Raw genomic sequence first — 14,862 nt, forward strand, 5'->3', positions numbered from 1 at the left:
CCACCGTAGCTCAGGGGTTTTGTTGTGAAGTGACGTGAGACTGCAGAAGACACTCAAACAGGTTCAGAAATTGCTTTTAATTATCAATCTTACACGTTTACTTTGGTTGGTTCGTATAATTCAGAATCATGTTTATTGAGTTTTTAACGGTCTGTTTTGTTTGGTCAGTGGGTTTTTTGTACGTATTTGAAAAATCTGTTTGGCTTTACTTTTGGAAAAAAAGCGAAGGGGGAGTAAAAGCGATTAGATTTTCGGTTCACTTTACCGAATTTTCTAAGTTTTTGCCGAATCTTTCGTCGTGAGAATTTGTATTGGCAAGTTCAGGATTTTTTACATTCTGTTTTTGTTGGTATATCTGTAAACTGCAAGTTGAAGCTTTCGTTTGGTAAATCGATCTAGACGGGGTAAAAATGTTTTCAAGATCAATTTTGAATGTGCTCCTATAATAAATGTAACCCTCGGTCGCTTTAATCATATTGCTTTGTGAAGCTACAACACGATTCACTAGCCAGGAATTTGGTTTGAAAAATAACGAAACTTGGTGAATACGGTAGGCTTGTGTGAGGCTTTATTCAACTGCTACTACTGGCATTCTATAAACATGTATAGATATATAAATAGTTACATAAGCATTATTTCTTCGTATTGGGGAAGGGTTGTGAAGGCATGCTTCTCATAAAGAGAAACGATATTTATAACCTTTTATGTTTCTGTTCATTTCGTTTATGTAGCGCCTTTCACCCTGAAAAATCCCAATTTCATGGTAGGAGGTTATAGTAAAACGCATGAAAACATGCCAGCCTCTTATATTTATTTTTTAATAGCTGAGTTCATGAAGATTTTCAGAGGTTGATAATTTCCATTAAGGAGGCATCATGGTTTAGTTTTTGTCTTTCTACAGTAGTCTCCTTTTTCCGTTCAGTACACGGTTCACAGGTTGAATGTTGGTACTGTAAATGTTTTTAAGTGGTCATCTGTACTGCAAGTTCAGTAATGAATATTAAATTTACACTTAGTTTTACTGTGCATTTTGGGTGAATTTGGGTGGCATGGTGGCGCAGTGGTTAGCATTGTTGCGGTGCAGCATTGGGATCTGTGCAATCTGTGTGGAGTTTCCTCCCACAGTCCAAAGACATACTGGTAGGTTAAAAGGTGTCAGGGGAAAATAGGCCCTGCGATGGGCTGCTGTCCTGTCCAGGGTGTGTCCTGCCTTGCACCTGTTGCTTGCCAGTATAGGCTCCTTCTCCCCCACAACCCTTTTTGGATAAAGTGGTTAGAAAATAGCAGGGAATAAATGGAATATGCATTTTGCACATCCTGTGATGAAGTGATTTTATCAAATCATTTTCTAAAGGATTTCAATTGATCGAACAATTGTGTAGAAGAGCTGCACTCTGTCCTTATTAAGTGCCAATTTCACTAATGAGTGACATTGCCATAAACTTTGACTCTGAGCTTCATTTTTTGTGTTAATTTAGTCACATAACCTTTTTTAAGTCACAAATACTGTGGTTCTGGGAATAAAGCAGTTCCATTCAAAAGTACCTTTATTGGTGGGATAAGACTAGCATATCAGTGAAGATACAATCCATATAATGTTTTTCTAATAGTGCTTGCGTGTCGCGAATAAATAGAATAGATCTCCGCATCCTCTCGGCGTTGGTTGGCATTGGCTGTGACTGTGGAATTGTTCGCAGGTGCTCCAGAGATGGCCTCCGCCGTGCTGTCGTCCGTGCCCACCACTGCCTCCCGCTTCGCCCTGCTGCAGGTGGACAGTGACAGCGACTCGGATTCGGAGCCCGGGAAGGGCAAGGCTGGCCGGGAAGCAGGCAAGTCCCGCTCCGGCAAGTCAGCCGGGGGCAAGTCCAGCAGCAGCAGCAGCAGCGAGAAGAAGAAGGACAAAAAGAAGAAGAAAAAAGGGCAGCAGCAGAGTGAAGCCAATGAGGTACAGCCGTCAGAGACGCCGGAGTTCTCATTTGCTATATCGTGAGCAGCTGTTTTTTTTAATTGTGAAACTAAAAACAGCACGACAAAACTTCCGAGACTTTGATTTCCTGTAACACGACAACATTTGGTGCGGTCTGCATCTAAGCGTATACGTTTTGTTTCCACGAGATCTTTACAGAACAGGCTGCTTATGGATTTCTGGAATTGCAGAGCAAGGGAAGTCTTGATATGCAATACATTGTATATGATGGTATCCTGAAGTTAGGTTTTCATTTTAGAAGGCCATACAGTGTTTGGGTTAGGTGGTGCAGCTGGCTGCCTGTCAGGATACATTTTCTGCCCCCTGTAATATTACTCCAGAGCTGAGAAAGTGCATGTTAATCAATAGCAGAGATTCCATACCTTTAGTCTGTCTTAGTTTAGATGCTATTATGGTTTTTGAATTCTGCGTTCAAAGCCTAAATAATAGCCCGAAATCTTGCTAAAATAACACGCTTGTTTGCAAAACTGGCCATTAGAAATAAACCTATATGTTCACGTTCAATTAAAGCAGCGCTCTGTAATACTTGCCAGTCCTTTCATGAGCAAACTCCTGTATCTCAACCCATTTAAAAGGTGTTGGAAGAATGCCATAGGAGCACAGAAAGAAAGTCATAGGCACCAGATAACAGTGGACATTACCTTAGGTAGCATAGCTCTGATGGTTTCACATGACAAGGATTAGGTTTTCTGAATATGTTATTTAAGAATGAGCCATTGTGGGCAAGTCTGTTATGTATTTAAATATATAATTCATATAGGGTCATTAACTTTCTGTTTGGCACAGACTCTCAACAGGAAAAGTAGACTGAAAATGGGTGGATGGAAGTTTTCCCCCGTTTACCATGAGCCACACCCCTGTGTGGGGATTTTCAACTCTTTTTATAACTGTTTTCTTCATTTATGGCTTTCCTTGTTAACGCCCAGTAAGAGGCTGATGTGCTGTGTTTTATCTGGACAGCTGAGAAGCCTCGCTTTCAAAAAGCTCCCCCAGAAGTCCTCTGTGCCAGCATCCACGGTCAGTCTGCAGAACATTGCTGCTGACCTCATCCACAGCTCTTCAGAGCAGCAGGCCCCCGAGGCCAGCTGGCAGCAGTGGAAACAAAGGGATGAACAGGTAGAGGGTCCTCCTTCACTTCCTCTCTGTCTTGAACTCCTCTGAGCCGCTGCTCTGAACCCCTTCATCATCTCTTACCCACACAGTGTCTGTCGATGCCCCATAGGGTCAATGCACAGCTCGGAACCACAAAAGAGGTCTTGGGTTTCACACAAAAAAACAGCTGTTCAGTTTTAGAGGCATCATTCACCATTTTTTCCCACTATTTGAGCAAAGAAAAAGATTACAGTACCTAACAAACTTAAGTGTCATTTTGTTATTTCTCCTTATAGTTTAGTTAATAGTTAAGTTTATATTTAAGATGTTTTCATTGTTGCTGTATACTGTACACTGTATGTAACTGAAGTGTTAAAAAAACTTAAATGAATGTGTCCATGTAATGTTTACTTCTTGGAAAGGTTTAAGAATATTTTCAACTTTTCCACCTTGTTAATCCGTTTTCTTCTTTTTAACTTGTAGTTAACAAACGATCTCTATGAAGCAGATCTGGAAAAGGCCTTAATTTTAAGCAAACTGGAATATGAAGAGCATAAACAGGTACTGTGCTTGTGGTAATGGACTCAATTATTGGATAATATCCTAGTAAATAGTGGACTGTAGTACTTTATTACATCAGTGATGTTGAGTGCCACGTTTAACAGCTCTAGGAAGTTATTGGTTGTTCATATGACTCCTTGCCCATTTAAAACTTAGAATTATGAATGATTTCTCCACATGCTGTCTATAATTATTCATGTGGCATATGCTTCTACTCAGTTAAACTAAGTAGTGATCTTTATTACATTGTAATCATATATATTTAAAGCATGCTGTTTTAATGCTGTTCTTAATTCTTGCTTTCTTTGCCTATATCACACCTTTCCTGTATTGAACCCCATGATTTATAGGAAATTTCTCCAACCTAGAGCAAGAGTAGCAGATAGGAAAGTAGGTTTATAGATAGCAGCCAACCCGAAAATAATTCCAATTATTTGTCATTTCTGAGCTTCACTTTTTTGCTAAGTAGAGTTGTTCTGGACAATTATAGTGACCTGCACTGCCCAGTGCAGTTTACAGTTAATGCAGAATGTTACTGCTTATTATTTAAAATGAAAGAAGAATGGGCTTGTTTGCTTCTGTATTTTTTTTGTGTTCAATGAGTCATAATACTGCATCTGTAGGTTTTTGGGGGATAAAGAGATATTTTACCTTATTGAATATCTCTGATCTCCAATGGTTGTACAGCAGATTAGATATATAATGATAGACCTTAATGCTTAACATTATATTGTAGCATTTTCCTGAAAAGGATATTGACATTAATATGAAGAATTTGAAACGTCTTTAATTTACAGAAATTAAGTTCTGATTATACTTTTAAATAAGGATGTGAAGTTTTCTTACAACTGTATAATATGATTATACTACATAAGATCCTATTGCTGAAGAAAAAAACCTTGAGATTGGTCAAAACAAATCAGCCCTCTTCACTTACTTTAATGAATATAAATGATTTTTGTTGTGCCAAACGGAATGAGTAACATACAGTAGGACTCATCTTACACGTCTGAGATATAAAAGTCTGACTTTTTAAAATTATTTGTTAAACATTTCTTCCTCAGGATTATGAAACAGCGGAGACAACCTCACCGAAGTCCAAAGGTGCAGGGAAGAGAGATAAAAGAAAAAATCAACAGGGTAAAGACAAACCACTCACTGTGTCCTTAAAAGACTTCCAGACAGAAACACATATAGGTAAGTGTGGGAGATGCTTTTTAAGTCTTTTCTTTTGTATATCCATACATTCCCAGAATAAAAAAAATGTATACTTTCTTTTCTTTCAGATCATCTTAATAAGAAGCAAGAAGTAAGTATGATATGTTTGACTGTAATAAAACTATACCCAATGTACAGTTTTGGTTTTATGAGTATTGGTATGGGTCTGAAACAGACTGTGTATGCAAATAAACTTTGATTGTTAAATTCACATTAGAAAAGTATAAAGAACCAACAGTATTTTGGCCTTCTCAAATAATTCAAATTATGTTAGATTTGAACACTATCTACATGTACACAAATCAGCCTAACTTAAATCAAGAAGGGTTTTGTTTTTTTCACTACACCTTAGGTTTTTTCTTTTTTCTTCTGGGAAAGTCTGATGTTCATTTGCATTACTTGCTTGAGTGATGAAAGTTGTCCTTTGCTGCCTCTTCTGACTTTTCGCAGGAATCAAAGTCTATCAACCCAGTAGTCCATGATGACAAATTCTTCAACAAACTGGAAGATGATGTCAGTAAAATATTACTTAAAGAGAAGAGAAGGGAGCAGTTCACCAGCACTAGTGGCACTGAAATCACTGCATCTGTTGAGCATGAAATGGTCAGTGTAAACCATATTTACATTATTTTAGATTTAAAAAAAAAAACATGTACGAGTAGATTTTAGTTAAATGTGACTTTTTGTAGGAAGAGTGACTTGCTTCTTAATGTAGGCTTAATTATGTTATGGTATAACATTATACCAAGACTTTTTAATTTTTTTAAATTGTGTTAGTTTTGATTGCAGTCATGCAGTAAAACAAATTAAAATGACAGTCACACATAATAAATAGCTGTCATGTAACTCCTTACACAGTTTAGTTGATCTTCTTGTATAAGGATTGATACACTGGACTAAGGGTGTCTAAGCTTAATTTGCTATGAAATCTTTTAAACCAGATTTGATTTAAATTTAGTTCAAGCAGTCCTCGCATACCAAAAATCATAAGATTTCTAGGCACGACCATGACTGAACATGGTAATATTTAATTACTGGTATTAAATATTTGTAGTCTTTTGTGTTTTGGGCGTTCATCGATGAAGTACCTCTCTTTAAAATGTTATTAGCTACTTTTTTAGCATTATTTATTGAAATTATTTAAAATACCATAGTTATGGTTATTGTACGCTATGTATTTTTCTTTTCTGCTGCAAATAATATTGTCAGCATATCTTGTTCAGTAACTGGAGAGAATAAGTGAGCAATATGGTGTATACGCTGTATACTGCCCTACTGTTTACATTTTTGACACTTAAAAATACAAAAATATTTTGTGCTTATTTTCATTTTATGAATAGAGAACACTTCACCAAAGGCAATGTATTTATTTGTGTTGATATGTTCAAGATAGCGTGATTTGATTTTTATTTTTAAGTATCCAGCATAAACTGGTGTATTTGCAAAAGACAGCTGTCTTTTTGTGTTGCCTTCATAGGGCTTTGTTTAACTCTCCTTGGTTTTTTAAATTGAAGACATATTTGCACACAGTGCATCATTAATGTTAAACTTTTTTGTCTAAAAATTAAGACTCAATTTAGTGCTATTCTGAAAAACTAATATAAAAGTTCATTTTAGGATGTAAGAGCTGAACAGCTTAAGTATGAACTGGAAAAGAAAGAGTTGGAAATAGAAAAATTAAAGAAGATTATCTCACAGTGGGAGGTATGTAAATTCACAAATGTTCCCTGTGTTGTCATTCAGTGTGCTTCAGCTGTGACAGCTGTGATTACTGGACACTTTATTTAATTTTAGAAATATTTTGATAGTTTCTTTAATCTGCATTGCTATTTTATTAATATCAAGGCTTTGTTGTAGCCTTCTGTACTACTTCCAATATGGACGTTTGTTCTTGCTAAAGCAAACAACAAAATAAAGCAGAACAAACAACTTTTCTTTTCATCTGATGAAACAGTCAGGTGTCATCATGTTTTGTTTCATGTTAGTTCTTTGTTGACTGTAAGTTAGATGTTTTTTGTTGTGGTATCTTGAGGAATTTTCCAGTATTTCTAGCAAAGTAGTCTACTGTAAATGTAGAAAAAAAATAAAAATCGCAAAGAGAGCGTCTTGATTTAAGATGGTTCTTTTTTTCCAAATATAGTTGCTGTTATGCATCATCGTGTAGTTGGATTTATATTGTACAGTTTTTCCTGGGCAGGCAAGCCTAATACTAGATTTGAATGGTTTCAGGTCAAATATAAAGAAGTGAAAGCAAGAAATGCACAACTTTTGAAGATGCTTCAACAGGGGGAAAGTAAGTACTGTGTGTAATACTGTGCCTCCAACAATATACTGTGTTGATTTCCTTTGATTTGTGTAACCATTTTTGTAAAGGGTTATAGTAGAAATAAAAAACACAGAAATTCAATTGTACAAAAGGTGTGAATCTATATGCACCCAGTCCTCGAGGTACAAACAGTTGGTATATGAACATCTGCACTACGTCTAAACTGATTCCCATAAGAATTAAGAATTTGGCGGAATGCGCTAGGATTATATGAACAATGAACTAAGGCTCCCTCACTGGTATCGCTGGGGGATGTGGCTCAAGGCTACTGTGTACAGTGAGTCATTTGCTCAGTGACAGCACAGTTTTGCTAATGTTAATAACATCCAGCTTTTGATCTGTGATTTTCTGGCTGGGTGTTAATAGCCATAAAAATAGCTGAGAAAAGGAAAAGTTACAAAGATACGTCATATCATAAAAAGAAGGACAATGACCTTTAAAATGAAAGTCTCTATCACTTTCAATCAAATTGTTTCAACTTAAAAATTACTTGGGTTTTGAACGGGACTTTGGAACATAACCTATTGATAAGCCAAGTGTACTTTACTTAAATTGTCTAAACAGTAGAAACAGTATTGGCTCCAAATGCATTATTGTTAAATATACAATTCATGTTATTATAATTAGGGATCTTTTGATGTCTAGTAAACATGTACGGTCAATGTAGATAGGAATGAAAATCTAAGGATTTGGGTGCCAGAAAAGTCTGTGATAACATGCAAGTTTCTATCATTATCCATGCCTTTATCTGACATGACACTTTCCAATTGTATACTGCTTTAGTCAAGTTCGCAAAAGTATTACTGCAAATGAAAAGATGAGTTTTATGAGTCACAACAGTATTTTGAGTAAATGGTTTTAAACTAGTTCTGTATTTTTGACCTTTAGGCCTGTCTTGCCTCTATACCCTTCATATCCTATAAATATTTTTTTTGTAATAAAATTACTTTATTCATAGTGTTTAGTGAATGATTATAAACCAATCTCAAATCTTTACAAAATGTTTGACATAATAGGTGTGTTATCAAGGATCTGCATTGTTTCCTTAATATTGCATGTTTTTTTACTGTATGTTTTAGACTGATTTTATTTTGTTCTAGTGAAGGACAAAGCAGAAATATTATTGCAAGTTGAAGAGCTGATGAATATTAAGGAAGAGCTATCATCACAGGTGTGTTAAACAGACTTGGCTTTACTTTAAGAATGTTTTGGTCTGTAAAACAATATAAGAACAATATAAGAGATACAAACAACAGGAGGCAATTCAGGCTCTAGGTTCTGCCTTATTAGGTTGTTGTTAAGTATTGCATTTCATTTAATGCAGTTAAGAGTTAATGTTTCATTTTTTTCATCTCATTGTGATTTTTAAAGCACTAAATAAGGGCAATATATATTTTGTGAGAAGATTATCAGGATTGATGCAAAAAAGATCACAATGTATTGGTCATCTTTAAGTTCCTTTATTCTTCTGTGTAATTCACTCTGAGGTTCAAGATAACTGGAGAAAACCCTACTGCTTTAAAACTGAAAAGAACAGCTTTTTGGGTTTAATTACCTGTGGGATAAATGAGTGTGTATCTTTTTTGGCGTTTGTTTTAGGTGACTTCATTGCATGCAGCCCTTGAACAAGAAAAGTCAAAAGTAAAGGGATTACAGTCTGAACAGCCAAAGCACCATCAGGTAATATATTTTATTCTTGTGTTTCTCAACTTACAGAAATGCTGTGTTTATTGAGTTTATTGAGGAATTTGAGATTGTGAATTCTGAAATGCAGTAGTTGACTGCACATTATCTTAATATCCTCTCAGCAGCCTTTTATTATTTTTAAGACTAAGCTGGTAATTAGTGATTGTCCATGTCCTGGTACTGTGTGCCCTGGTACAGGGACATTTCAGAACTTGTATGGCATATATCACTGCCCATCATTCCACCGATATTTGCCTCCACAATCACAGCATTAAACAGGTATTTCTTAGTCCACAGGTTTTATATTGGTTGTTATTTGAACAAAATTGAGTTGATTCATTGTATTAAACAGTAACTGCACTCGTCGACCATGACAGTTGTTGCAGGCCCTGAAGTAAGTGGGTATCTCTCCCTCAAGCATATGCTAAAGGTCTGATAGTTCATGCTTTGTTGTCTTCAGGCATGTGACAGGGCAGTCATATCCAGGGGATCAGTGACCCAAGATCATACAGTGACCACTATGGCTGTGGTTGTTTCCATTGCATGATAAACGGAACCAAGCAATGTATTTACTCTAATATACATTAAGTACTTTATTGCTTCTCTGTATATATATTGAGTTTCAAAAGAAACATTACATTTAACTGCAACAGATTTTAAAAATTAATTAGGAAAGTGGCAATATTTCTCTAGAAAGTACACTGACATTTTATCAAAGCGCTATAACATAGAAAAATAAATCTACTGATCATCTTGCTATTAATATGGTTAATCAACAAGGGGCCTACAGTGAAAATCACAAGGTGGTAGCATTTTTGGCCACTTCTGAAAGCAATACAAGCTTTCATCTGTAATGCATGCTTTGCATCAGATTACAGATGATGTCTTGTAGGATTCTGTCATTTTTTAGCCCAGGCAAACTCACCCCACAGATATTCTTTGGGGCTCAGTTTTGATGAGTAGAGCATCCACAGTGTGTTACATTTCCATTTTGCAGGAAAGCCACTATACACGTACCATAAGGACATGTGTTGTCCTGTTGAAATGCTGTTACATATGGATAGGCCCCACAGAAAGGATAGGATGTGATCACCCCAGACTTTATCAATGTAGCGCTGTGCAGTCAGGCTGCCATTACTACAACCAAAGTCCTGTAACAACTAGAAACTCCTGCCAGACAATCACACTTGGACTTCCCCGTCAATTGGTCTGTTGTACACAACAATTAGTGTCATGTTCTGCATATCTACACAATATTTGCTGATGTCTGTCAGGGTAGTCAAAACAAAACCTTGATTTATCACTAAAGAGGATTTGACCCAGTCATAGATGAAGCCAATGACTTAATCTATAGTTCAGCCTCTAATTTACTGAAGACAGAGTTTGCTGGAAAGTGTTTTTAGGAATTGGAAGACTGCATTATCACTCTGCTTTGTGCCACTGCCTGTCCACACGTGGTGAAGAGTACATCAGGGCATTAAATTGCAGTGCACTGCGTTGAGGATCTTGGTTCTGAACTGTTTTAACTCCCACCTTACAGTTCATATCTCATACTGTTTGATTTCCTGTTTGGCCTGATGAAGGAAGCTCTCTCACGTTGCAACTTCATTCCTGAGAGTAAGGTCCAAGTGGCAGTGCAGATATGTCCTAGACACCAGCCATCATCATTTTATCATGAGGGAAACACTACCTTGTGATGTGATGGTAGAAGTGTGTGGATGTGTAAGTGGCTTACAATCTGTAAAGTGCATTTGGTCCATAAGCATAATTCAACTGATTGACTAATTTTACACACACATAGAGAAGTAGTTACAAAAATACTAAGCCTTAGAAGGATATTCATGGCAAGAGGCCTCTGCTTTTCAGCTTGTCATAGCCCAGACTGGTGATACTGGAGAACATTTAGCCAAAAACATTCTGAAAATGTTTCAAGATTTCAGTAGACATGATGGTGTGTTTTTTTTGTATTTCATCAGATATGTCATCCATTTCCATGGGAAAGCAATGTTTCTTGGTCACTGTTTTAATTATGACAGTGAAACTTAAATGTAGCATTTAAAGGAACGTGGAAAGCCATTAATCCTGAAGTCAATAATAGACAGAATCTTAAATGTTAAAATAATTTCTCACAAAAATAGCTTTCTTCTTATTTGGAAGCAGAATGTATTCTTAGAGCATTAATCCCTTGAAGGGCCTATGTGAGAAAATTTGTCATTGGAAAGATATTTCTATTAGCCCAGCTATTCACAAATCTGAGGGTTTTCACTGTTTTCTCAGTTATTCACAATGTAAAATCCAAAATATTTAATCACCTGTTTCTAATTTTGTATGAATTTTGCATTTCACAGCTGAATAATGTTGTATTAGTTTGGGCAAATTTAATGTAAAGCCCAGTTCCAAATCCTTATTTGAATAATTGTAATTACTTAGATTTAAGTTGTACATCCAAAAATATCTTCTTATAATGTTTTATTTTATGAAATGTCCATTCAGTTACTTTGAATATAAGATTGGTAGCAAACAAGAAGACCATTTGGAAAAGAAAGTGAATCTAAAATTTCACTCAGCTGTTGCTTTCAAGTTTGTCTTCAAGATCCTGGTAGGGAAGCTTGTTTCTGATAACCCATAACTGTAAAGATACATTTCCTATTCTCTGTCCTCAGTGGACAGTGGTAAATGTGTTGGGTTCTACAGCATTTAGAATGAGAAAGTGGACATTTGGGGAATGCATTGTAACAGCATATTGTACTCTTTGATTTTTTAATCTTTATTTTTAAAGAGTTTTAATTTTTAATCATAGTGACTTGCTGTTTTTTTTTTTTTCAGGGAAACAAGAAAGGTAAAAAGTCTGAATCTGATATATGAAGACCAATGAGGGAATACACAGCAAAAAAAATCTCTACAGGTTGATATCACTAAAAAATTGTACTTCACTTTCAAACTGTAATTGCAGCATTTAATTTCTGGGATGTTATTTGCTTGAAATATTAAACCCTGGTATTTAAATGGAAGGGGTAAAGTTATTCCTTGAATAAAGTGAATATTTTTCCCAGACCTTTTCTTCAGGTTTATTCAGAAACTTTTAAACTAGCCTTTACTGATGGTGTCTTATTGGGAAAAAAATAAGTATTATTGCAGTTCCTAAACTGTTACCTTGGTTAAACTGTTGGAAAATGTTTTCTTAACATTTCGTTAGTGGTGTAGTGGGTTTAACCTCAAGCTTACCTGTACCTCTAGGTGGGTATGTACCAGGATTAGTTGAGTTAGACCCCATAATCAGAAAACTCCAGCTGTTTTTCCTCTTTCTGCAAGTTGTTTTTTGTTAATTAAATCTTATACTAATAAAAGTTTCTAACTTTACAAAAATTCAGTGTTGCTTCCTGTCATTTGCTTTGTGTTCAAGTAAAATAAAATATGCAATGCAAGGATAGATCTCTTTTTAAGGATCAAGTCTATTTTTTGCTGCTTCTTTTCAATAATGTGTGTACATCTAATTAAGGTTAGAAATGTGGAATAATTGTCCTAAATTTAATTTGTGGTTTACAGGCATACACACTTTCCTCTGAAAAAGAACTGATATACAGTGAAAATTGTACACCCTCTTCAAACAGTACCTGTACACCAAGTTGATACTTATCAACCATAATTTGTTGTGGCAGCTGTTGGCTTTAATGACTGTTGCATCGTGACAACACATATTTACTGCTGCAGTATTTTTGGGTCATTCCCACATTCCTGCATTCAGGAGGCATGTTTCTGAAGAGGCGCTTTATAAAGTTGGGAGTACTGTGCAGGCCCTGATAGGGAAAATACATTTCAACCAACCCTGAGCCTGAGAGTTTGATAAAACACATTCCTATTTGAAGAGCATTTTGAATTAAATAGCTTATTATTCAAGGAGGTTGTTCTCCACAGTTCAAACAGTATGGAATCCTATTCAGGTATGCAGATACCTCACAAACAAGCTTGCTTCACAATAAGTGGACAGTGTCAGAGCCCCACCATTATCCTTCACTGCAGTGCAACACAATCCACATGTGCTTGGAGACTTAATTGGATTTATTCCTTGCAGTACATGCAGTTGCAGGCCATTGTGCTTACATTCCATGCCTATTTTTGAGCGATGTTAAATACACATTCACAGGTGTAATGGCTAACACACACCTGTCAAATGTCAAAATACCCATATTCATGCATAACCCACTGTGATGTCCAAATTAATGACCACTTAACGATACACGTGTTTAAACATTATTGCAAAATGCCTACCACATTTATATGAAAATTCTTGAGGCTTATTTAGCATTCTTTAACAATATAACTGCAATAGCTGTTGTAGGAATGTTATTTATAATGACTTTAATGTGTTTTTTTGTTTCTGGACCTTCATGGTTGATACTATAGGGTTATGCAGAAAACATTTTATCCCTTGAAAGAACAAGTAACAGACATTACAAAATTCAGACCTGCATCTCATGTGAGAATTAAATCCCTCGTGATGTTGGGTTCCAGTAAAGTGTTTTATTTCTTCTTAGCTTGAACTTTACACAATTAATATAAAACCCCAAAAATACAAATAAGGATTATGTAGCACAGGTCTTCCTCAATCTCTGCTCTCCCTGTCACCCTTACAAGGATCAAGTCCTTCTTTTATTGTATTTTGAAATAAATAGGATTAATAGGATCAAATACAGGTCCATAAATAAACTTGGTCCAACATCAGTGTTTTCTTCTAGCTCCTAAATCATTGACTTCGGTAGACCCATCATAGTACTTCCATGTACTGGTTGATGACTGTAGATTGGGCAAACTCACGTCTCATCCCTTTGACGCTTAACTGTGCAGCTAACTGTGATTGCCTGCCTTCCACGTTACAATTGTATTTAAATGGTCAAAGCTGTACAGATTTCAGTTTTGTCATGCAACAGCGTGGTGTGGTTTATACTTTTAAAATATGTTAATTTCCAAATTTTAATTTCATAAAGAGGTAGGTAAGGCGTTCATCAGTTAAGAAATACAGGTTTTGAATTTTAATTCAGACCATTTTATGATTTCTTTCTACCCAAAATTTTACAAAAGTACATTAGCAGTAAATGTATATTTCAATCAATGTAAAATTTCCTGTAAAATATAATTTTGTTACTTTCTCTTTTTAACACAATTCATTCTGCCTAGTTATTCTACAGGATGTATTTAGATGAATGTCTTAGTTCCAGTTTTTTTACATTTTAAAAGGATGATTAGTAAATTAAGGTTGAGAGTAGGAAAAAATTAAACTCTGGGATAAAAACTAAAGATTGAATTAAAAAAAGAATGAAGCACCGGTTTACATCAGTGATTGTGATCTCAGAGCTTAGAGTTCTCATTGATGGCTTCCCAGTCACATTCTTTCTTAACTGAGCACCTGAATTGCTTTATTATAACTGTTCAAGCTTGCGGAATTTTACTACGATTGTGAAATGTCCAAATGTTTTAAAAAGAAAACGTAAAACATTTTTAAAATGTCTGATCTGGCAAATTATTAACTTTAATTTAAAGCAATCAAATGTCAATTTCTGGTCCGTAACCACCTCTACAGATATCTAACTATCATAAATTAATATTTCTATATAGGAAAAATTTGGAAACTGTACGACAGCGTGGTTTAGTTTATACTTTTAAAATGTTATGTTCCTAATTTTAACTTCATAATAAAGTAGCTAAGGCATCCATCAATTGAAATACTGTATTTTGTAATATTAATTTTGACCCCAAACAGTCCATTATGTATTTTTTCTACCCAAAATGTTACAAAAGATACAATTCAGTATTGTTATTATATAATGCGTATTGTTACTTTTTATGAGACCTTATTACTTCTTGGGAATTAACTTTTTTTTAAATAAATGATTGTTCTGGATCTTCAAGAATACATAATATAGATTAGTGAAGTTTCACGGTGAAACGGTGAAAACATATTTACTGAACAACTGTGATTCTTTAAAAAACACGA

General features: G+C 35.4%; 1 protein-coding gene across 1 annotated transcript; it reads left to right on the forward strand.

The window, feature by feature from the left end:
* gkap1 (G kinase anchoring protein 1) lies at positions 1-12,236 on the forward strand. Its single transcript, XM_088912341.1, has 12 exons — positions 1-61; positions 1,698-1,945; positions 2,948-3,103; positions 3,563-3,640; positions 4,705-4,837; positions 4,927-4,949; positions 5,309-5,461; positions 6,476-6,562; positions 7,088-7,151; positions 8,285-8,355; positions 8,784-8,864; positions 11,697-12,236. The coding sequence occupies exons 2-12, from the start codon at positions 1,709-1,711 to the stop codon at positions 11,733-11,735; spliced, it is 1,122 nt and encodes a 373-aa protein (XP_088768467.1). The 5' UTR covers positions 1-61; positions 1,698-1,708; the 3' UTR covers positions 11,736-12,236.
* The last annotated feature ends 2,626 nt before the right edge of the window (positions 12,237-14,862 follow it).

The sequence above is a fragment of the Atractosteus spatula genome, chromosome 3 (assembly GCF_055471065.1).
Source record: "Atractosteus spatula isolate fAtrSpa1 chromosome 3, fAtrSpa1.hap1, whole genome shotgun sequence".
NCBI lineage: Eukaryota > Metazoa > Chordata > Actinopteri > Semionotiformes > Lepisosteidae > Atractosteus > Atractosteus spatula.